Raw genomic sequence first — 22,630 nt, 5'->3', positions numbered from 1 at the left:
GGCAGAATGGAGCGTGCTTGTGTTTGCAGTCAATTATGATTGTGAACGGGGCACGAGCTGTGTGGCTCAGCACCACAAATATTTAGTCATTCACAGTAAAAGTGAAAAAAAAAGAAAAAAAAAAAGGTTACCATGTTTGTTTCTGTTTTTCCCCTTCCTATTATCAAAAAACAAAGCCAAAGACAGCTGGCCTTGAATTCCTGTCAAAGAAAAGGTGACAAAACAGAAACTGAGAAATGTGCTCAATACTGGAAAGACAGATCTGTTTTGGCACCCACAACTCTCTGATCTTTCAAATAAGTTTGAATTATTTCAGTACGATTAACAAAACTTTTACAGCTGCAGAAACAGAACAAAAGATGTCCAGCAATTTCTCCCACGGCTGTATGTGTTTTAGAGATAATAAGACAGTTTCTTTTATGACTTTATAAAGTCACCGTCCTTGTCACTTAATCTCCTGCTTTTCTTTGCTAATATTTGTCTAAATGCGTTGCTCTGTTACATTCCAAACCCGTCACAACCTACGTTGGACACCTTAAAGACCCTCTGCCACATTTAAAAGGATTAGTCACCACATTTTGTGCTGGTTTAATCTCTTTTCAGATGGCCTAATAAGTGCACTACGATAAGCAAACCATGCAAATTCATTCATGGCCAGTTGAGACCAGGCTTTTAAAAAAAATGTGCCAAAATCTTTCACTCTGCTAATTACCTCCTCAGTTTCCCTTTTTCCCTTTTTATATGGCATATCAACGACTAGAGATTATTCTACTTCTCGATTTTGCATGAAATTATAATTTCATATGCGAGATTAGGAAATTGGTGGGGGGAAAAAAAACTTACTGAACGCTCATCTTCCTGACTTGCACAACCACACATGATGCGGCAGAGTCAGCTGGTAGATAAAAGGCAGGATTTTCTTCCTCAGGTTACAAAGGGATTTTTTTTTTTTTTGTGGAAAAATATACATTTTTCAAAATTTGTTTTTGACTTTCAATAGAAAATAACATTTCATAGACCTCAATTTCTTACACTAAATAATAAAAAAATAATTCTGTGTAATATTCATGTACAGCAATTTATTAAACTTTTTTATCTGTAACAATAAAAACTTTAGGAGTTATATTTTAGATGATAAAGGAAATGAAGGCCCAAAGTGCAACCTGTTTATCATTGTGGAATATTTCTTCACCAAGTATTAATTAGGCCATTACTCCAGATTGGTGACGGGAGCTTTGAGGTTTTAATTAGGTGCTGGCCACTGCATGAGTGCACATGACTGAAGAAAGGGGGTGGTGATGCCACTTGCCTCGCTCCTGGCCCATATCAAGTAGCCCTGAACACTTTGGCTCCTGCGGCAAGATGCATGGCAGCCCACGTGCATCTGGAGTTTATTTGATCATTTGATCTGATGTTTCCTGTTCCTGCCAGTACACAAAAAAGAAACAAAAGGAGAAAGAAAAGAAAAAAAGGAGCCAGTTGGTGCCATTTTGGTAGAAAAAATATGGAAGTTCAGGTAATTATGGCGTTGGATGGATTGTGTCGTATCAGGAGAAACAAACTCAGTCGAGTCTCAGCTGTCCCTCTCCTCTTTAACCCCCCCCCCGTATGCACACAAATGAACACACACTTGCCTGCCCCTTGTCTGCGGCCCCCCCTTCTCTACCCCCAAAATCAGGCACAACACACACACACACACACAAACACACACTGCGCTGCGCAACATCAATCAAATACTGAGAACGGCCCATAAAACTACACAAACATGTGCGCAACCGTTTACCCCAGTATCTGACAATTAATATAAAATAGAAAAACTACATTTAAAAGTAGAATATTTGAGCATAAAAATTTTATTTGAAGTGTTTAAAATGAAATTCTAGGTTTAGATTAATAAAAGGCCATAAAGGAATAAAAATGAAATAAAGCTAAACAGGGATTGTTTTATTTACAAAAGAGTTTTGTGCTTTTTTTGTTTATCAAATCATCAGTGATGACAAATACATTTCTAAAATGTGCAATAATGGGAAAAAAGGTCTAGATAAATGAATGTGTTTCCTCGGTTGACAAGGCGATACTAATCAACTCGTTGCTTAGAAGCACTCTTCCCTGACAAGGCTCCTTAGAATACTGGGATCCCCAGGAGAAATCGGCGTGATAGAAGTTAAAGACAATGACTCACTTTTTTCTTTTTTTTTTCTGACTCCAAATGTCTCCCTGTTAAATTTATTGCAAAACTCTGTTAATCTGCTGTACACAACATTTCCATTAGCATAGCCCAGCCCCCTAATAAAAATTCTGGCTAGTTTAATTAAAAAATGTAAATTTACTGGCATCCAAGGAGCAGCAGAAAGAGGAGTGCAACAGCATATTTTATTGCTTAAGACATCAAATTGATTCAGGTTATTGCTAAATTGTGATAAAAGGTTATTGAGGGCCTTCAGAGCGGGTCTTGTTTTTCTCTCCCTCTCATTTTCTCCAGGTTTTGAGGAGGGCCGTAAACGATGGAGAGGGCCACAAAGGGTTAATGAGACAACTCAGTGAAGGAGAAGGTAATCAACATTATGACTCATAAGAGAGGAGAAAAACATTTTTCCGGCTGACGAAAAGTTTGAAATTAGGGTGTGTCACGATAACAGTTGAACTTGTTTGTTGTAATTTCTAAAGGTAACTCAGGACACCTCAAATAACCAGACGTAATAGGTGAGCCTACAAGCCTGTCTCTCACATGCGTTTGTCAAGCCCTGTGGTCTCAGCGGTCTGCTATGCTGTGTCTCTTCCTTGAGTTTAGAACAGAACATATTTAGATTGGGTTTACATTTTCATTCACATTTTCTTGTACAAGTTAAGGCAGCAGGATTTACAACTGCATGAGGAAGAGCAAAAAAAAAAAAGTTAAAAAGGAAACTAAATCAAATCTTTAAAAAAAAATTTTGAATGTAACATTAAAAATAAAAAAAACGAAGAAAAAAGCTTGCATAGATTATAAATTATATTTTATGCAAAAAAGTTATAGATAAAAAGCTGCTTTTATTTGTAAAAATTCCCCAAAAACTATTTTAAAATACCCCCCCCAAAAAATACCTCGACATTAGATGAAAATCTCTGTGCCACAAGAGTTAAAAATAAATCATTTTTTAAAAAAAAGGAGCCATAACATACAAATAAAAGTAAAAGATTTTTTTTAAAAGAACTTTGGATTTAGGTATTTTAGTTTCTACACAGTAAGTATTAAAACACACGCAGATTACAAAAGGACGACAATCAGGCGCTCAGTAAACACGCATCCATACGGTACACACAACACTCAAATGTGAGCATCAAATATGTATGCTTCATGTGTTTTTAAAGACACGCAATAATGTTTCTACAAGTAAAGTGGAAAGAAGAGTGACGCTTAAGAGGAGTAATCCACTTACAGCAGAACTGTCTTTGTAAATGACTGAGCACTAAACTGGACTGCTAGAAATTTAGAAAAACTTCAAATCATCTGCTGTATTAGAGCATTTTCACGTCTAGAGGCATCTTCAGTGACTGTTTTATTATATTATGTGTTAAAAAAATATTTCGGAGGAAATTTTCCAGTAAGTGGAATAAATTAAAATATCAGCGTAAGCATATTTTAGAATCTCAAAAAACTTTGTGCTGATGCATGTACCCTCATTAGATGTACCTGAAAGGTGTGAGCTCTGCTCGTGTTCCCTTCACATGTGTGACAGCATAAGAAGCACAACAGTTTGTTTGCTTTGTCCCCTTGGCAACAAACCCTTAGGCCATTTAGGTTGCCCTTATGGCATTGCCAATGCCGCGGGTGGGTCAAACCACAAATATCAATACCTGTTTCCACAGTCACAAAATAAAAAATGAAAGCTTCTGTGTGAGGAAGACAGAACACAAACGAGGTTGTGCTCGAACAAATTTATCCTCTCAAAGAGGGAAAATGAAACTTGCTTTGTTAACTTTTCTCACATGTGCTGCATCGAACACGTCATGAACTGTGTTGTGGGGAAACGGGTGATCATATTTGATATTGCAGTCACCTTTGGGCACTGTCAGAAAGCTATAAATAAGGGTGTTGCAACACTTGGTTATACGTACACACTGGCACATAGTTTAATCCTGAGCAACTTCCCCCTCTGTATATTTAGCCAGTGATAAAGGCACACCTTAAACTGTCAGCTAATAAAACACATCTGACAAAGAGTAAAAAAGAAGAAGAGTACTCACCATATTCAGGGAAGTCGAAGTTAAATCCTCTCAGACATGTAACTTTCATAATATTACTCAACTCTGTTAGAAAGTCATTCGAATGGTGGTTGTTGGAGGGGGAAATGAAGCGGAAAAGTAACTAGATAAAAAAAAAGGCTTCCTTCAATCAAGCACTAAACTCCTTGACATGTAATCTGTCAATAGTTTGTTGCTGAGATAATGCCGGCTGCCACGAGTGGATTTGATTGGCAGCTTAGAATCTGGCCCCTCCTTCCTGTGGTTTGGCGAGGGAGGGGGGGTGAAAGAACAGAGCCTCCCCCTTCTCCGCTCTCTCTCTCTCTCTCTCTCAGTTCACACTCTGTGCTCAGCTCCCATACACACACAGACACACACAGACCGAGCTGTTGGTGATGTTGTCTGAATAGGCTGATAGGAAATTATGGCAGAGGAACCGGAGCGGTTTTTTCTCTCCCTCCCTCAGTGGGCTGGCCTTTCCATCTTTGTGGTCTTCTAGCCTTTCAACTCTCTCGGGGTGGAGCTTCCACTACCTCCCTATTCAAATGAGGGAGAACTACACTTTACAAAAGAGGTTCTATGCAGGAAAGATAACACTTGTGCTTTTATTGAAATGAAAATTTTTGACTATTCATTCAAAACAAGTAGTCTTGCGATCATATATTATAATAACATGTAAAAAATTTCTTTTTTAAAGAGTACAAGAATAGTAACTTCAACCATAATTTGAACCATGAGAAACCAGTCCTGTTTAAAAAAACTAAATAAAATTGTGTATTTTACCACAAACCACCGAATCCATATTTGATATTTTTCTGTTACACTGATATCATCATGGGTCCTTATGGGTTAAAGACCCACTCCAATGAAATTTGGGTGTTTTTAACACACTATTGCTACACACTGGTGTGAATTTGAAGCAGATGAAAAAATGCTATTGGAAAAGCTTGTAGCTGTGATGTAGGTGCTACGATCGGCAGGCCACAGGCTCCTTGCTCTGCTCCATTCTGATCCATCAGCTTGTAGACATTGTGGTTTTCCTGTGGCATCTGGCTTAAACTGTCCGTTTGGATAGCTCCGATAGTACTCACCATTTTTGTTTGTTTTTTGTAGAGAGAGTGCTATTCAACAAAGAAATGATGGGATGTGGGGGTGGGCTTACGCTGCAACAGTCCCGCCCACAACTCAGAGGTGAACTTCATGAAACCCTGCCGCTCTGCAGAAACCAGCTTAGAAAACAACAGATTTTGGCAAAAAATGTCATAATCATAATCAAAAGACCACTGAAAACGCTTTTATAATAGATTAATAGTGGGTCTCTAAATGTGCACCTAGTTAAATAGGAAATTAGTATCAAACTATGATTGAAAATAGGATTTCAGCACTTGAGCTCAAAGCAAATACCTTTTTTTTCCTTTTATAAAACTGTGATCCTCCGTTTCAGCGCTTTGTAGTTTACTTTCTTTGCTTCTCCAAGCGCACTCTCTCTTTCTGTCCCCGTGATAAGCTATCAGTTTTCATTGTAATTTCAGGTGAAATGATAAACGACAGCCGTTACCAGGTGACAATGAATACTTTATAAGACAAACCCCTTATTTGCCTGGCAGTTTCTTCCTCAGTGGCATGCAAAGTGCCTCCAGGCCATTCGTACATAATGCCCATATACTGTAAACATGGTTCCGTGGCAAGAATGTAGAATTTACAGACTGACATGAAATAAAAGCTTTAAACATTTCAAGGCAATGGGATGTTCCTGTAATCATATGAAACTTTTTGTTTTGTTCAATTTTTTTGAAAAAGAAGCTGTGAAAACCAACATTTGCTGTTTAGAGAAAAGAGGAAATGATCAACTTTATGGATGTGAACCGTAATTCTGTGATGCGTAGTTCTGTCTTCAGTTCCTGAGAGTCGTCAAACTAAAACAAAGTACAAACAACAGGTTTTGGTTGATTCTGAAATTACGATGAGTCATTCTGTTCACTGGTTTAAAAAAAAAAAAAAGAAAAGAAAACATTTGTCTCCTCCTTTCTAACCCACATAAAGAAAAATGTCCTTAAATGCTTCTCTGCCAGGTCCCACCCATCTTTCAACATTGTACTGTAAATAATACATTTTATTTTTTTAACAGCGGTAATAAACTGTAACAGCTTCGGATATGATCTGAGCTGCTCTCTGGGTTATTGCAAAGCTTTTATTATTTAGCAAAACATTTTCTTAATGTAAAAACATTATATTTGATTATTTATTGAAAGGGAGAGGAAAAACTTTTTAATTTTAAATCTTTTGGAAAATCCATTTTGCTTGAAAATCTTTAGTTATATAAAACTAAATAAAAAAAAGATGTTATTAGTAGTTAATTTAAAATGTTATTTTCCAGAAAAAAGCTCATGAGTTAAAAATCTTCAAAACGAAAGCCTGAGATTTATGTGGTATGAGGGGACACTTTGGAGAAGAGGGAGAATTGTTTTCATGTAACAATGTCCATGTAGGGAGGGGTTTATCATCCGTGTATTGGAGCCCTCTGGCCCTTGAGCTGCCATCTTTGGGGGCAAAACCATTACTTTCTAAAGGAGCTGTGGGGCTTTTCGTTTGATGTGGTCCGAGGGTATTGTATCGCGCATGCGGGAGAACTTTCAGGGCAAGGTAGAATGTGCATGCGTGTGAGTGTGTGTGCTCGATGCCGTGCACGTGACATGGTAGGGGTACATCAGTCAAAGGGCCGGCGGGCCAGACGTTTGGCTGCCCCTGACAGTGCACTCCAGGAGGGGCTGGTTGTTTGCAGGGCCAACTCCGAGTCCTCCATTCCCCAGGACAAAAGCCATGGCCCAGTTGAAAGATGTGAATTCAGAGGCTTTTGTGCCTAAAGCCCAGAGACATGCCGAGTGAGAAATCTGACCTTTGCTGAAAGTCAGGTCGTGTTTTTGAAGTCCTCTTCAGGCAGTTTGGGGCAAGGAGTAAGTCAGCGTATGTGATAGAGCAGGTGGAACGATGGTACAGGTCGGGTATCCCTGTGTGTGTGCACGCATTAGTGTGAAGACACCTATAGCGTCAAAAAAATGATAACAGTTTGTTTTGTTTTTTTTTCCTCCAACACTGGCTTTGTTGTTGGTATTCATTGTCATGTTGTGTGAAATTGGCAGGAAATTGAACGTGTAAAACCTTAATTCTGAAGAAGAGGCTTTTAAAGTGGAACTCAACAAGAGTTCACCTCAGTAATCAGGGATGTCTGTGTTGTTGAATGAGACTTCCTCTCACCACTGTGTACATAATGCTATATATTTATTTTAAAACAGGGAAGGAGCTGAATATTAATCCTCCACACAAATAAACTTGAAAGATTGACAATGACAAAAGCCATTTAAAAACCTCCCTGTACTTGGAAAAAAAGTAAACAACAGGTTTCCATGAGGAAAAATGGATAATATTACTACAGAAATAGGCTTTTTTTGTTGTTTCATCCACAACACTCGAGATTGTTGCGACTGCTTCATGAATCATGATACAGCTCTGTAGCAGTGTGCTGAGAGTAGAGATTTGTAGATAAAACAGGCCTATGTTTTTCAGTCATACATTTTTCTTGACACTGCTTTCATCTGCCGGTCGTAATCATCATATCTCCCCCACTGGTCTCCCGGATGCAGACATCCATAATGCAATCTTCCTAATTTTGATCCCTCGCAATCTGGTTTTAAAAGGGAGGAGAAAAAGGGGGACATATTTCTGAAGGCTTGCTCGGTAATCATTTTAGACAGATAGCCTTTCCCATCGCAGATGAGCAAATATTTGTAAACCAGCTATCTAATGGAAAATTATAGTGAAATTAGAGTGAAATTCATGACGGCAAAATCAGATTATCTGTAATTCTATTATGCCATCTTAGCCCACACAGCATATTTTTGTTGAGCTTTTTTCCATAAATACCTATGCCAGGGGTCTTGCTAATCAAATAAAATTGAAATTCATCTTCCCATTAAATTTAATTAGGTGCAATTTCTAAAGCCTAACCAAGATTTTAATTACTAAATTTTAAAATTCTCCCATGTCAAACCAAGGAGAGGGGAAAAAAAGTGTATCCTTTGCATCTGAAAAACAAACCCATGAAAGGAAATTGTTGATCAAAAAAAGATATCCAGGGGAAAATAACATTAAGGAGAGCACTGGGGCCCTTATTCAGCGAGTCTGGGTGTGGAGTGACGTGTGCCAAGCGCTAGACTCCTGGGCAAGAGGAAATGAACTTAGCTGAGGTTCTCTTTGTCTCTAAATGTCTGCCCTCAGAGTTATTATGCTGTAATTGACTAATTGACACCTTAATTTCATTTATGGGGCTCCTGTGTTCATAAAGCAACCTCTGGGTGGGGCAGTGGTTTGGAGCGGAAGCAGGGAAGTCGACATCCAGGACACCAGGTAGGGCCACAGGCCTGTAGTTCTGTCCTCTGCAGATGATTATGTATTTGATAATGAATTCGTCAGGAAGAACATACTGACTTAGCAGAGGCTTAAGGAGCATCTTACGAGTACTCATATGTTTAAATCCCTGTGATGCAAGCTGATGGGTAATAATCGTGCACATCCAGTCTCACAATCTGTCTCTGCACATACAAATGACCTCCTACAGGGTCAGAAGAGTTTATTTTTAGGGTGTAACTTTCCTCAACTGTCCAGTGAAGATTAAAGTCCAGAGTTGGTGCATTTTGCATTGTTGTGTTTCATCTCTGTGAATGCAAATGAATCAAGGAGCTGGTTCTGGTAGTGGAGGATAGACTGCTAATAGGACAGCTCAGGGGTCTCAGGTCAGCTACCAGGTCCATTTCCCAGCCACCCCCTGCTCCTCACCAGTGGGCCACTAAAATGACCGCTCAGCACCCTCTGCAGACTACAAAGCTCCGTCTGAAAAGGCACCTGCTGCTCTTATTCACTTAGCCCCTTTGGCAGCTCAATCTGTCTGTTTAAAGGATACATAGAAGAGAAAGACTGAATGGGAAATGATGAATTATTTAGGTATGACGTCTAATTGTTTCAAGGCAGACATCTTGTTTTTGGAAGGTAAAGCTTGTGGGTGGATGTGGGTGCACATGCAAGGGGAGGACTCTTTGTGAGGAGGTCTGTGTACTCTGTAATGCGGACAGCCTTATACTTGAAGAGGCAGCGTAAATATGACCAAACTGAAACTTTAATCTGCTTTTTCCACACCCAAGCTGGCTGGGTATTAAAGATAATCTTTTTGTGTGTGTCATATGGCAGGAGATATAGATGGAGCTAATTTTTTTAGAGACAAATCTGATATTTGTCAACTGGTTGAAAAAAACCTAGGGATTTTCTCCTAATCCTCTCTTGGATATGAAGGCGCGTTAACAGCAAAATGCAGATGGTGTTCTGTGCATGGAGAGTACGCAGCACGGAGCGCCGTGCACACAGAAAGGCGCAGCACAACCTGCAGACAGTAAACTCCCCTAGCATTCAATTAAAAGCAACTAATGAAAGCAATGGCAGGATTGTTTGTTCCAAAGTACAAACTCTGCAAAAACATTTCTTGGTTGTTTCTCTTTACTCTTTGTTTCCTTGCTGACATAACATCCTTACATCTCGGCTGCATTCATCAAATATTCAACTGCGACTCAATTCCAATAAGGAAAAGAAAACAAATTATAAATAAAATGGGGGCATAAATCTTTCAAGATCCTAATTCTAACTTTCCCTGCGAGTGTTTCTGTCTTTATTTTGTCACATTAAGCAGTTTTGCTTTCCGTTCCCACTGCTAGGCGTGGCTGACTTTAAACTAGTGGATACAGCCTTTTATTCTTTTCTCTCTTGTTTGGGAACATTGTGCAGTTTGTGGTGTGACTTCTTTTAAGCACAATTATCACTTGTGTAACTTCTGGTTTTGTTTTTATGACAGATTGAACCATAAAATAGAAGTGCTCCTTTTTTTGGAAGTTTGCACTCTATCAGTATAGCTGCAGACGTACTCTCAGCAATCACCACAGATCCTGACAGCGTTACCATAAGCATTGTTTAGGCAGGTATTCCCTTTGCAGACAATGCAGAACGTGTGCTCCCTGCACTGCATTACATGTTTGAGCTCAAGAAAACAGCTACACAACTCACAGAATTTACCTTGGAGGAACATATGGTAAGCACACTAAAATTCAGCATGTCATTATTGTGCTGATGGGTTTAAGAGTGTGTACTTCTAAACCAATTACTGAAATTATAGCTATGAGTACGAAGGTTGACGATACGGGACAGAGCAGATTAATGTCAGGAGGACAGTGAAGATGCTGACAGCATAAAAGCTAAAACAGATGCAGAGGGACCAACTGTCCGACCTGCAAACTGCAGGTAAACACATGTAATTTCTCTGGACTCAGACTATTAACGTCCCTTTAAGGTTGACAACAAATGAGATATCACTCAAGTTCCAACACAAGGTGTTCTGAAAATAAAATGAAAGAAAAAAAGTAGAATCTGTTTTAAATGTATTTAAAATGAAAATGCTGAAAATCCAAATTGAGAAAATTGCAAAGCGTTATAATTCTAACAAGCAGCGAAGCAATGCTCATCTGCTGTGTTTGTATTTGTCCTGCACAAAATGAATCTATCTCCTATTGATTAGTTCCGCTATACAAGAAAAACATAACGTGAGCTATGAAATTCAGCACTTTTTTAACCATCAGTGATGCTTGTCATTTGCTTGTAAAATAAATATCTAAACATCTACCAGAAGGAAAATAAGGGGGACAAAAAAAAAATCACTAAAGCTCTTTTGCTGTAATTGGCTGAATAGCAAGGACAGCAGAAAATTTACAAGCAGACAACAGTGTGAAGGGGACTCGGTCACAACGCAAAGCTAAGCCCTCGGTACCAGAAAGGGAGGGAGCGCAGGCATCTCACGCAAGCCAGCATCTAGGTGACTGTCTGACATATCCTAACTACCATGAGACAGTTGTCTCCCCCTAGCTTTGACGGTAAGCTGCAGATCACAGTCCATTTTACGGACAAGTAAAGTAAATAACCAGAGCGAGCACACAGAAGACAGTGACAGGGAAAGAGAAATCCCCCAAAGTCACAGTGGTGGCACTCCACTAAATCCAATCAAACTGAGGAGAGACAGGGAGAGGAGGAAGGAGGGGAGGAAGATATCCTCTTTGGTGCCTGTGTGTGTCCAACAGCATTGATGCAATAACACCTCATTCAGTGTTTAGCCCTTCTCAAAGGACAGGCAGGGATAACACTTTAAACCCTGTGGCTTTATCTCCTGCAGATTTTCCATAAAATGCCAAGCCAGGAAGCCGGGGCCATGTGACTACCATGTAGGTCAAGGCAGATGGGGGGTAGCAAGTGTAGGAGGTAAAGGGAGAGAACCAAAGTGGGGGGGGGGGGGGGGAGTGAAAGTTTTCTAATAGAACTGTGAAAAACAGCAAGCAGTGCCCAGATTAGATCGATTAGGATTTCAGAGCAACCCAAAAACATGAAATTATGTCCTAAAAAGGATTTTTTGAGTTTGTGGTGTTTGAACACAAAATGTCATCTTTATTTTTATTTCTGTTTTTTTTACTTTATTTTTTACTTAATTTACTTGTTTTAGTTTTCTTGAAAGTGAAGATGCATCAAGAGTCTAAAAATGTGATCCATATTTTAACAAACCTTGTACATTTTCTTTTGCACCACTTGTAATATAAAAAAGTAATTATGCGTAATTAAAACACTTGAAAAATCCAAATGGAAGTGCCTTTCTCCTCCCCACAGCAATCAATAATTAGACAGCTTTGTACAAACGATGAACTGGATTATACTTCAGAAATTTCACGGTTTATTTTTTCTGGGAATAAAGTCTTTCTGTGTGCAACCAGATGGTGATAATGCAAATTAATAGTCGCCATTGAGCATAACTAGATCTTTCATCCAATCACTCAACCTATTTGTCACCTTTGCAAACACCTCATATGCAACAAACATATTATTTTTGCCAAAATTGTTTTGTTGCACTGGTAACAAAAAACTAAACTGTTGTGCATGTAAATCCACCTATAGCATAAGCAAGTATCTTGACCTTACAGCAAGTCCAAAAATTCAATACACTATCAATCCGGTCTCCAAATCTTGGTTTCTATGAAAGCATTTTCTCGTGAACTAGTTGATCGTTATCTATGACATTTTCAGAATACAGAGATATGTCAATATTGTGAAGCTCAATGGGCTTGTATAATTGAAATAAGGACTCTTAGTCTTCATATGCTGAGGGCGCAGAGGTTCCCACCGGAATACTAGTGACGCTTGATTGAATACAAAAGAAGTACAGGATTAGGCTTTGTGCCGTTGAATGACCTTGACTTATTTTTTGACCCACACTCTCCTTTAATCCCACGATTCCATTCATGATCAATAATAAGTGAATGGTACCCAAAGATGTTAGCAAATGGCGAGTGCATTCCCTCTGAAAAGTCTGCATCTCTATAAAGATCCCATATAGCACAGGCTACGTTTCTGCAGCCTGGTCTCAATCAAACTCAAAGGCGCCATCTCTATGAAAACACTATTGATCAAAACTAGCATCTTTCCATGCATATGAACTTGTTTCCATTGATTTTTTTCCCTGTTTGTGCTGAAAAATATAATGGGCCTGATATGAATTACAGCGTGTTTTGCCTCACTTCATCAGCTCAAGCCAGATAATACTGGCTGTTTCCAGGGGAACGGGACAACAGTTGCATGACTGTTTTTAAGTAATCAATTACTTTAATGTGTTTTTAGTGTTTACACATAAATATACAGCAGTCTGTACAAGTCACTGCAGCTGCAAGTAGGTAGTTAAAACACAACCTTTGGAAAAATTTGGAGATATTCTCAAATTACTGATCACACAAAGACCTGAATGGAATAGTTGGAAAACAAACAAACAAATTGACCACTTGGTTTGCTCTACACCAGTCCAGTTGCCGTGTTATGTGCAAAGATTTGCTGTCTCTAATACCCAAGCTCAGGGCTGATCAGTGTTATTCAACTGACACTTCCCCTAAAGCCTTCTGACATTAAGCCTTTATAAGACAGTTATGGGTATTACATTGGTCCTGCAACATAAACTACTTTTTCTTCCTTTACTATTGTGTTTAAATAGAATAGCGACAGCAACAGATTAAAGTCAATAGACTACCACTGAACTTGTTAACAGACTATTATTGCATTGTTATCCTTGGAGTGTCTTATGTAGGTTTAAAGGTGGTCAATTTAAAGGCATGATGTAATTGAACCACCTAAGGTGCTGTGAAACCAGAAAAACATAGTAATATCTGTTTGAAGCTTATCCATATTGACTCTTCAGAACTATTCATACAAAAGACATACCATTTTTAATTGTATTGTCACTTTCTTGTAAAATTTTCATTTTATTCTCTTTTTAGTTTTTTTTTTAAATCTCACCCAGATTCCTAGAAAAAGTGATAGCTGAGAATGACTGTTGATTTAATACATTTTACTTGCTCTATAATGTACTGCAAGATTTGTTTTCAATATATCTTAGATAATGACTAATAAAATAACTAAAAATACATTTTTTCTCAGATTTAGAATCTCAAAAGGTAAGAATACTTCATTGGTCCAGATCAAAATGCCTCATCAATTATTAATTGGTTATCACTAAATTTTGTATAAGTCTTTAGAGTCTACAGAAATCTTCCTTTGCAAATTCCAGTGTTGCAAAATATATATATATATATCTTCTTCCACTTTCGGCTTCTCCCATCAGGGGTCGCCACAGCGAACAAGTCGCATGGTAAATTTGGCAATGTTTTACGCCGGATGCCCTTCCTGACGCAACCTTCTCAAACCGGGCTTGGAACCGGCAGAGGTAGTATATATATATATATATATATATATATATATTTATATATATATATATATATATATATATATATATATATATATATATATATATATATATATATATATATTTATATATATATATATATATATATATTTCCATTATCACCATATTTCTATTACGCTTATCAATTTCTCAATTTATAGTTTCGTATGTTGTGTGTGTGCATTATATGGCTTTTATAACATTTCTTTTTTGTCTTGCTTTTTGGATTTTAAATTTAGAAAATGCTTTCATCTACTTTTTTAGTGTAAAGGGCTCTACAAATGAGGTTTGACCTAAATATCAAGCCAGTCTCCAAATCTTGTTTTCGATTGAACGTAATTTTTCTTTTGATTAATTTTCTGTTTAAACTAATTTCCTTCAAATCCCACTCGAAACATTGTTTTGTACTTCTGCTGACACAAACTTCCATTTTCCTAATGCTGAATAAGGACTGCAGGCTCTCAGATGCTGGGAGAGCTTTCATGCATTTCCCTGATCACAGTGCAGTCTGACCTTGGAAGAAGTGCTGTCTGAAATGTGCTGGTGCTTTAACCCCAGAAAGCACAGCCAACCGCCTCAAAAGTGTTCCACTTGAAAATATTCTCTCCCACTGTAAAACACTAAATTCCAAACGGTTTGGAAATTGTTCTATGGTCCCTTCCAGACGGATATTTTGCAACGACTCCTTCTCTAATACCATTGCTTATGTCTTCCCTTTTGGCATCCTGTTGACTCACACCTGAGCAAACACCTGCTCCAGATCAGCAAACTGACAAAACGTCTGACTTGGAGGAATCCTGCACACCTGCTAATGATCAGTTCATCAAGATGATTAACGGCACCTGGCACCAACTTACCCCTAAACACTTTAAACTCCCCACAGTTTTACCTTTCGCTCACTTTTTTCAAAATGTGTTTTTTAAAAAAGTTATACGTATGTGGCTGCACACAATGAAATGTTTACATTGTTGTCACACAAAAAGGGTTAGATTAAAAAAAATGTACTAATCTTTGCAGATAACAGGGACACAAGCTGAAAATCTCTGCATTAAATCTGAAGCTGACACTTATTGTGTTGAATGGTAGCTAGACATAATTAGATTAAATGTAAAAAATATGCAGCATTATTTTAAATAATAGAAATTCTTTGATTTGTATCCATCCATCCAAATTCCTAACCCGCTTTAACCCTTTTGGGGTCATGGGGCTGCCAGACCCTATCCTGGCTACTGTTGGTCGAAGCCAGGGTACAACCTAGACAGGCTGCGAGCCTGTCATAGGGCCTGTTTAATTCTAAATACTAGAAAATCTGTAATTGTAGTTATCATTTCAATGATTTGTCTAAATTTCCTTTTTTCCCCCAAACACTCACCAACTGCACTGAATCAGCATTAAGCTACAATCACACCAGCCTTTGCAAACAGGGTTTAAGTGCTTTATAAAAATTTAAAGCTGCGAAAAAAATGCCTGGAGCAAGATTTGCACCACTTCGAGATTTCGCACCAAGGTTCTGCCAACTGCGCTAGTTCACTAAGGGACGGTCTAACGTCCAAGAAAGCATGTTTAGCACATTGGAATATTTGGCTAATTATAATGCCTGTTGCCTTTAGGCTTGCCTAGATCACATGATGAGTTTGGTACCATCAGCAGCTAAGAACTAATCAGTGAAGAAAACGGAGTAACGACGTCTTAATTTCTAGCTCAAATGCCTAAGTCTAGACTAGACTAAATGTCTAAATTCAGAGAGATTGATTGTCTATTATATGCATCAACTAACAAGTGAGCAGTTTCCATTAAAGTTTGACTTTCTCATTGCATTTATAAAATTTAGTTTGGTTAAGTGGAACTTGATGCGACCCTCTTTCTTTGACAAAAGTACATCAAACAATTTTAGTGTATATACTTAACTATAAAAGTATAACATCAATTAATTATCACAGCATAGATTATAAGAAACTATAGGCACATGTAGACTGACAGGCTTTGAAAACCAGAAATTTTCATCAAGTCAAGAAAATCCCAGGCATCTCCTATCATCACAGAGCGCTGCCAACATCAAGCGCCACTAGTAACCTATTGAATTGATGAGGGGAAAAAACATACTTCACTTATTGACAAAGTTTCTCAAAGCTCACCAATCTTACCCTATCCAGGTCTTTAGACTGAAAATAATATGATGCTCCATCTTTCAAAGATGTACTTTTCCTAAAGCATTGTTGATTGCCCTGTGTCCATTACTTGGAAGGATTATGATAATATTCCACATTGTGCTCGGCATGATGCACAGGAAATTCAATACTCAAAAGGTTAATGCAATCAATTAGGATGACAAAGGAGTAAAGTAAAACCCTCCTGCTTGTGGAAAAAAGGAGGCAGAAGAAGAGGTGGGGGAGGAAAAGGTACTGAAAGCTTCAATATATGCAGAGAGGAAAGAGGTGCCCGGAATGACAGAAATATGGCATGTGTTCAAAGTGTAGTATCTGTAGCTTAACACAAGAAAAACAAAAAGAAATTGTGAACAGAAAGAAATAGGCAGCAAACGGTCTCAAGCAGCCCTCTCCCAGTTGTAATTGAAGAGTACAGGAGCAATATTTTTGTTTGAAGGTAATCAGATACCTAAACTAAAGAAGAATTATCCAGTACCAGAGGCTCCAACATCAATTCATAATGTTTATAATGTTCCATGGACTTTTCTCTCATTCTTAGTCAAGTTTGGTCCGTGTACTTCCATCCCATGAGCATTGTTACACAAGCTGCATGTTGACAGCATAACAAGTTCGCATGGAAAAGATATCTTTTGTTATTTAGATAGATGTGACAATACCAACAACACAAAGGACTCTCATCATTGCAGATAAATGGATAAACGTGGAGAGAAGTACTGAGCTCTACAATTGCAATATTCCACATTACCTTTTCAGACTCAACCTGTCAAACTATTGATGTATTAATCACATTTCAGCAATTCTAATGATAATGTTATGAGTGTCAGGGTGGTGATATTTAGCCAATGTCTGCAACGCCTATATTCTCCTGACAAGTTGTGTAAGGACAAAAGCCTAAAACCTTGTAATCCACTTAGGTAAGTCAGCAGACTTACCTACTTCAGCAAACATTTAACCTCATAAATATGCTGTACCTTCGCATTCTTGGAGACTTACTAGCTTGAAAAAAAAAACTTCAACCTGCCAACTGAGGATACGTTGCACAAGTAAACAACTGTGCATGTGCAGGCCCTAACAGATACCTCGTGTCGTTTTGTAAGCCGATATTGTCCTTGCAAATACATGAGCAAATAACAACGACCAAATAACAGTACATTTTTCCAACATTTAATGGCACGTATTTGGCAAGTAAAGTGTTCAACTCTGTCATGAACAAATAAAGAGGTGCATGAAAAACATGCACAGAAACAGTGGTTAAGAGGCAACCGAGGCTTTATATTTGGACAATGAGAGTGCCTTTTTTCTTCCAGCGCACAATTCTGTAATTTGACCTACATCACATTTTTCTGTTTGGGCATTTTCAGGTCCAGCAGCCACGTCACAGAAACAATGGGAAAAATGGGCTTTGAAGTCATCCCTGAATGGAAATAGAGGGGCTGACACATGAAATGCCCTCACAGCTGGGCTGCCAGCAGTCAAAAGAAAAACAAATACTTTGAATGAGAGGGGGACACGCCGCTCCTGTCTGAGCTTCCTAAGGCCCTGAGCCATAGCTGGGAGGTGGGCTTTCACGATATGCCCGTAATGATGGATGGATTGGGAAAAAAAGTCTATTCACATGGAGATGTTACATCATAAATATTTACAGAGTGCTGCCGTTTCCATGTACCCTCCGCTTTGACACACTGGAAAAATTTAGAGGATAAAAAAAGAAAAGAAAAGTGTGAAAAGCGAGTCCATCTTTTGTTTTTCTTTGTCCATCATCATCATGTGTCATCATGTGAAACAAAAAACTTTAAAAAACTTAAAAATGTAATTTTCCTAAATAAAGTTCCCCAATATTTGGATTTCTCACCAAAAAAGTAGCCATTTGAAAAAGCTTGCAGCTATAACATTGGAGCTACAATCGGCGGCCCACAAGATTTCAGCTCCACTCCATTACGATGCATCTACATGCAGACGTCTTTGTTTGCACAGCTGAATAGCTGCAATATTGCTCGCCATTTTTGTTGCAGCATTAATTTCAGGTAGGAGTTGGGAGGGGATGTGTAAACTAATGGGACAGAGTGTAAACATAGGGGTGATGGGAAATGAGGGCAGGCTTACTTTGCGACAACAGTCCCTCTCACAATTCAGAGGCGAATTTCTAAAGAACTTCTGCCGCTCTACAGAAACTATGTGTAGGAACCAGCACAGGTTTTTAATTTGGGCTAAAAAAGGCATAATTATAATAAAAGGACCACTGGAAAAACTTTTGAAATAGATCAAAAGATGATCGGAGTGGGACGTCGGATGGCAGCATGGATGTAAATATTCTGAACAAAAATGTTTTTAAGGTTGTTGTGAAAAAAGTGATCATTTTCTTAACTGATCACAAAAGCAGAAGAAAATGACTCAAACATTTTTAAGTGGGAACACTATTAAACCTAAACTGCTGTATACCCAGAACTTTTGGGTGAAAAAAGACAAAATAAAACTTAAAATAACTGTATTGTTTAGCATCAATGCTGAAATGCTTTCTAAAAGGAATCCCAAAACCCGCGTCTGTCTCACTGATCACCACTTACAATCATACCAAGTCTGCCTCTAACAGAGAGGAAAAGGAGGCACCAGTGTTGTTAGTGAGCAGTCATACAAAACTGTGCTCAGTGAGCTCAATTAAAAGCCTTGAAGTCCCTTGAGATGTTCTCTGTAACCAATGAAAACAATTTTGGTGGTTTAATTTTCTTCCCACTGTCTAGGAGAAGGACTCCATCTTCTAGAAAAGTCTGTGGGAGCCAAATGCAGTGGGGGAATGTCATAGCAGCGCCGTGCTAGAGCCAGTTATGATTAGTTTCATTAACATACATCAAAAGCCAATTAAACCAACTGTGCTCAGTTACGTTGTTGTTTTGTGGTTAGACAATGAATCACACTCTGCATCACAGTCGAATCACGCCAAACTTTGCTTCAAGGGACTTAAATAGCTACCAGTTTGAATCCATCTTTGTGTGTATGTCCATAGATCCACAAGTTTTCCCAGTCTGTGGCTGCTCTGATTCCCATCTGAACCTCCTGTTGCTCTTCGTTTTTCCATCTCTATGGGAATGTGTGGACGTTACCATCAGTGGGCTGCAGTGTGGTACACTGGGCATACAAACCGGGGCTCCGACTGATGCAAGGAGTGTGTCTTCTTTCTGGTGCGTGAGTGACACCAGCAGAAACAAAAGAGTGTGGTGTAGTCCTCCACCTCAATTCACGGCCGTGCCACCCCCCAGTGACACCGAGGGTCTCTGGTTTGACACAAGACAGCCCAGACTGTCAATTCTGAATGTTTAGATCTCTCTTGACTAAGAGGCCAGGGGCAAGGGCTGTTGTATGCATCCTCATGACAGACTCCCACATCAGCATTGTACTCATACCAGCTAACATCATTAGAACAGAAGGTTTCATCTCACAGAGAGAGAGAAAAAAAGCAACCCAGTTTCTTCAAGTCACAAGTCATTAGTGTCCTCTCGAGATTCAAATTGTACAGAGGCAGATTTTTTATCAGCAACAAAGGTTTTATACCCCTGTTAATTTGGTGGATGTCATCTGCACTTAGATGTCTGTGTCTAATGTCTGTAGCAGTAATAAATGCCACAAAGTGGAAAAAATTATATTATTTTTGTCAAGATGACAGTGTGGGACGTTGTGACCACAACATGCGGACATAAAGCAGGTATAAAGAAAGATCAAGCTACATTTAACAGAACAACATAGTCAGGAATAGAAGAAATTAACACGCATGCTTGCAAAATTCGAATAAAATTCTATTTCTGCTTTTACAGTTAATGAAAAAAATGTTGACTAAATGTTTTTTTTTTATTTGATCAAATTAACTGAGCATGTGCTGTATTTATGTTTGTTTAAAGTCCCACTCCAATCCTCTTTTGATCTACTTTAAAAGCGTTCAGTGGTCTTTTAATTATGATTATGCAATTTTTTGGCAAAATTTAAAAAAGTGTCGTTTTCTAGGACATTATCTCTGCAGAGCAGGAGGAGTTCATTAGAAAGTTGTCTTTAAGTTGTGGGCGCGACTGTAAGCCTGCCCACATTTCCCATCATCTTTTTGTTTACAGCTGGCACGAGGAAAACGAAAAACGTAAAATGATTTGGTCTGCAAATTGGTCTGCAAGTGGAATCATCAGAATGGAGCGGAGCAGGGAGCTTGTGGCTAACAGTTTGTAGTTAATATATAAATACAAGCTTTTTCAAACTGAATCTTTTCATCTGTTCCTGATTCACCGCCATTTGAATAAAGAAATATTAATCGTCATATTCTTTATATGTGTCCTCCATGATGAGAAAAATGTCACAAGAACATGTTAAAAACACCAAAAACACAATTTTCATTGGAGTGGGTCTTTAAAAAAAAGTTCAGGGTAATTATATCATCTGGAAATCGGCTATATGTTTGTGTAGTTTTGAGTTGCATCAGAAAAAGGGGCTTCTAACGGTGTCATGCATTTTATTCAGTATAGATCGCTCACAGTAATACAGAAGCAGAGAGACTGAGAGAGAAAGAGAGGGGGGCCCTCTTTGGAAAACAGATACATCAGTGAGCCTGTATAGTGTACAACATTGCTGTGAGTTAATCAGTTGGAAAATAAAACGGTGGGATTCTAATAAGTCATTTGTCAATTTTTACAACCCCCAGACACATTGATCCACAGGGATTAATGAAGATGCCTGATATTGTTGGAGATATGAACAGGGGAGATGGTGGGGACAGTAATCAGTCATGTTAGGGATTTGCCCTACCTCGTTTTCTCTTCCTGGGGAGTCAATCCATGCAGGGCCTCACCTCATCTGAGAAAAAGAAAAAAGAAAAAAAAAGACGTCAAAAACCATAACACTGATTACTCCATAGTAGCGTATGTGTGTATTTACTGATTCTTGAGAAATACATGCATTTTCATAGTGCAATTATTGGCCATAAAGTTAAGATGACGGAAGAAAAAGTGAGAGGAGATGAAGCCTGCTGCTTCTGTTCACTTCAATGAACACTGAAACACTGAAAGAAAAGTGCACACATGCACAGGCCCCTCATCTCAGCTGGAGTGAAAAAAGATAGGATTTTGGGGAGAGAAAATAGTTTTAAACCCCATAAAGACCCACTCCAATGAAATTTGTGTTTCTGGCATTTTTGACATGTTCTTGTGGCACTTTTTGTATAATGGAGGACATACAGTACAGACCCAAAGTTTGGACACACCTTCTCATTCAAATAAATGGGAACGTGTGTCCAAACTTTTGGTCTGAACTGTATGTAAAGAATAAAATTGCGTTTCTAAGTATTTCCTTATTCAAATGGTTGTGGATCAGGAGCAGACAAAAAAAATGCAGTTGAAAAATTTAGGTGCTTAAGTCGATGGGCTACAAGCTCCCTGCTCCACTCCATTCTGATGCGTCAGCTTGTAGACAACTAGATCCATGTACGCCTTTGATTTCCAAGTCTGAGCTGGCATCTTGCTCAAAACTATACAACTCGATAGGTGCAACATTGCTCGACATATTTGTTGCACCAGTAATATTAGCTTGGGGTTGTGAGGGTCCTTTAAGTTAGGGAGAGAGTGTAAACAGATGGATGACGGGAAATAGAGGCGGGCTTACTGCCCACAACTCAGAGACAAATTTCTGATCAACTACTGCCACTCTGCAGAAACTATGTCCAAGAAAACGTAACAGGTTTTCTGATTGGGGCTAAAAACAGTATAATCATAATTAAAAGACCACTGGGAACACTTTGAAAAAAAAGATCAAAGACGGTTGACATGGGGCTTTAGAAACATGGACACTAATGAGTATTTACATGGCTGAGTAATGTGTGAAGCTTTCAGAAAAGAAATTTATTTACATTTTTTAGCTGAAATGAACTTATTGCAACTTTTTTTAGTAAATATTAACATTTACATGTTTTTGGTACATGTGGATACTATAGCTTATTTTCTTTAAGCATTTTTCTTCAAGTCAGATCAGGACAGACCAGCACAGGACCATTTAAGTCACTTTTAAATCCTCTCAAAAGTTTCCTAACCTTGAGAGCCCGTGCATGACAGAAAAAAAGTAATAATAATTCTAACCTGATCTTGCTACTTATTTTATATCTCCCCTCAGCAACCTAACTTCTTCTCAGCAACTGTGCAGTTATTAATTCATGAGGCACTAATTAGTTCTTTGTTTAATTTTGTGTTAAACAGACTGACCGGAATGATAACGACTCGCGCTGTAGCGCTTCGGTCCCATGCCACTCCTGTTTGCTACAACAAGGGAGCATCGTGCGACTAGCATGATGAACCCAATTCCCTTCTAAGTTGCACTTCATTAAGTCAAAATGTGACAAGGAGCTTAGAGGAAG

The 22,630-nt window shown here is 38.5% G+C and overlaps 1 protein-coding gene across 8 annotated transcripts in view; it reads right to left on the bottom strand.

Moving 5' to 3' along the window:
* The window catches only part of casz1 (castor zinc finger 1), a 180,634-nt gene that overhangs the window by 67,056 nt on the left and 90,948 nt on the right, over nt 1-22,630 (bottom strand). For 3 of the 8 annotated variants that reach the window (XM_078950757.1, XM_078950758.1, XM_078950759.1), the window contains one exon: nt 21,034-21,081. Coding sequence is in view for 5 of the 8 variants with exons in the window: in XM_011476952.4 (XP_011475254.1) it covers nt 4,228-4,276 (49 nt within the window). In the remaining 3 variants the exon portion in view is untranslated. Of the gene's footprint in view, nt 1-1,309; nt 1,425-4,227; nt 4,650-21,033; nt 21,082-22,630 lie in introns of those variants that run through there. The other 5 variants (XM_011476952.4, XM_078950755.1, XM_078950760.1 and 2 more) reach the window with 2 other exon arrangements.

The sequence above is a fragment of the Oryzias latipes genome, chromosome 7 (genome assembly GCF_053564925.1).
Source record: "Oryzias latipes strain Hd-rR chromosome 7, Olatipes_Hd-rR_3.1".
Lineage (NCBI taxonomy): Eukaryota > Metazoa > Chordata > Actinopteri > Beloniformes > Adrianichthyidae > Oryzias > Oryzias latipes.
Note: the sequence above shows the minus strand (reverse complement) of the source record. Positions and strands in the feature narration are given on the sequence as shown.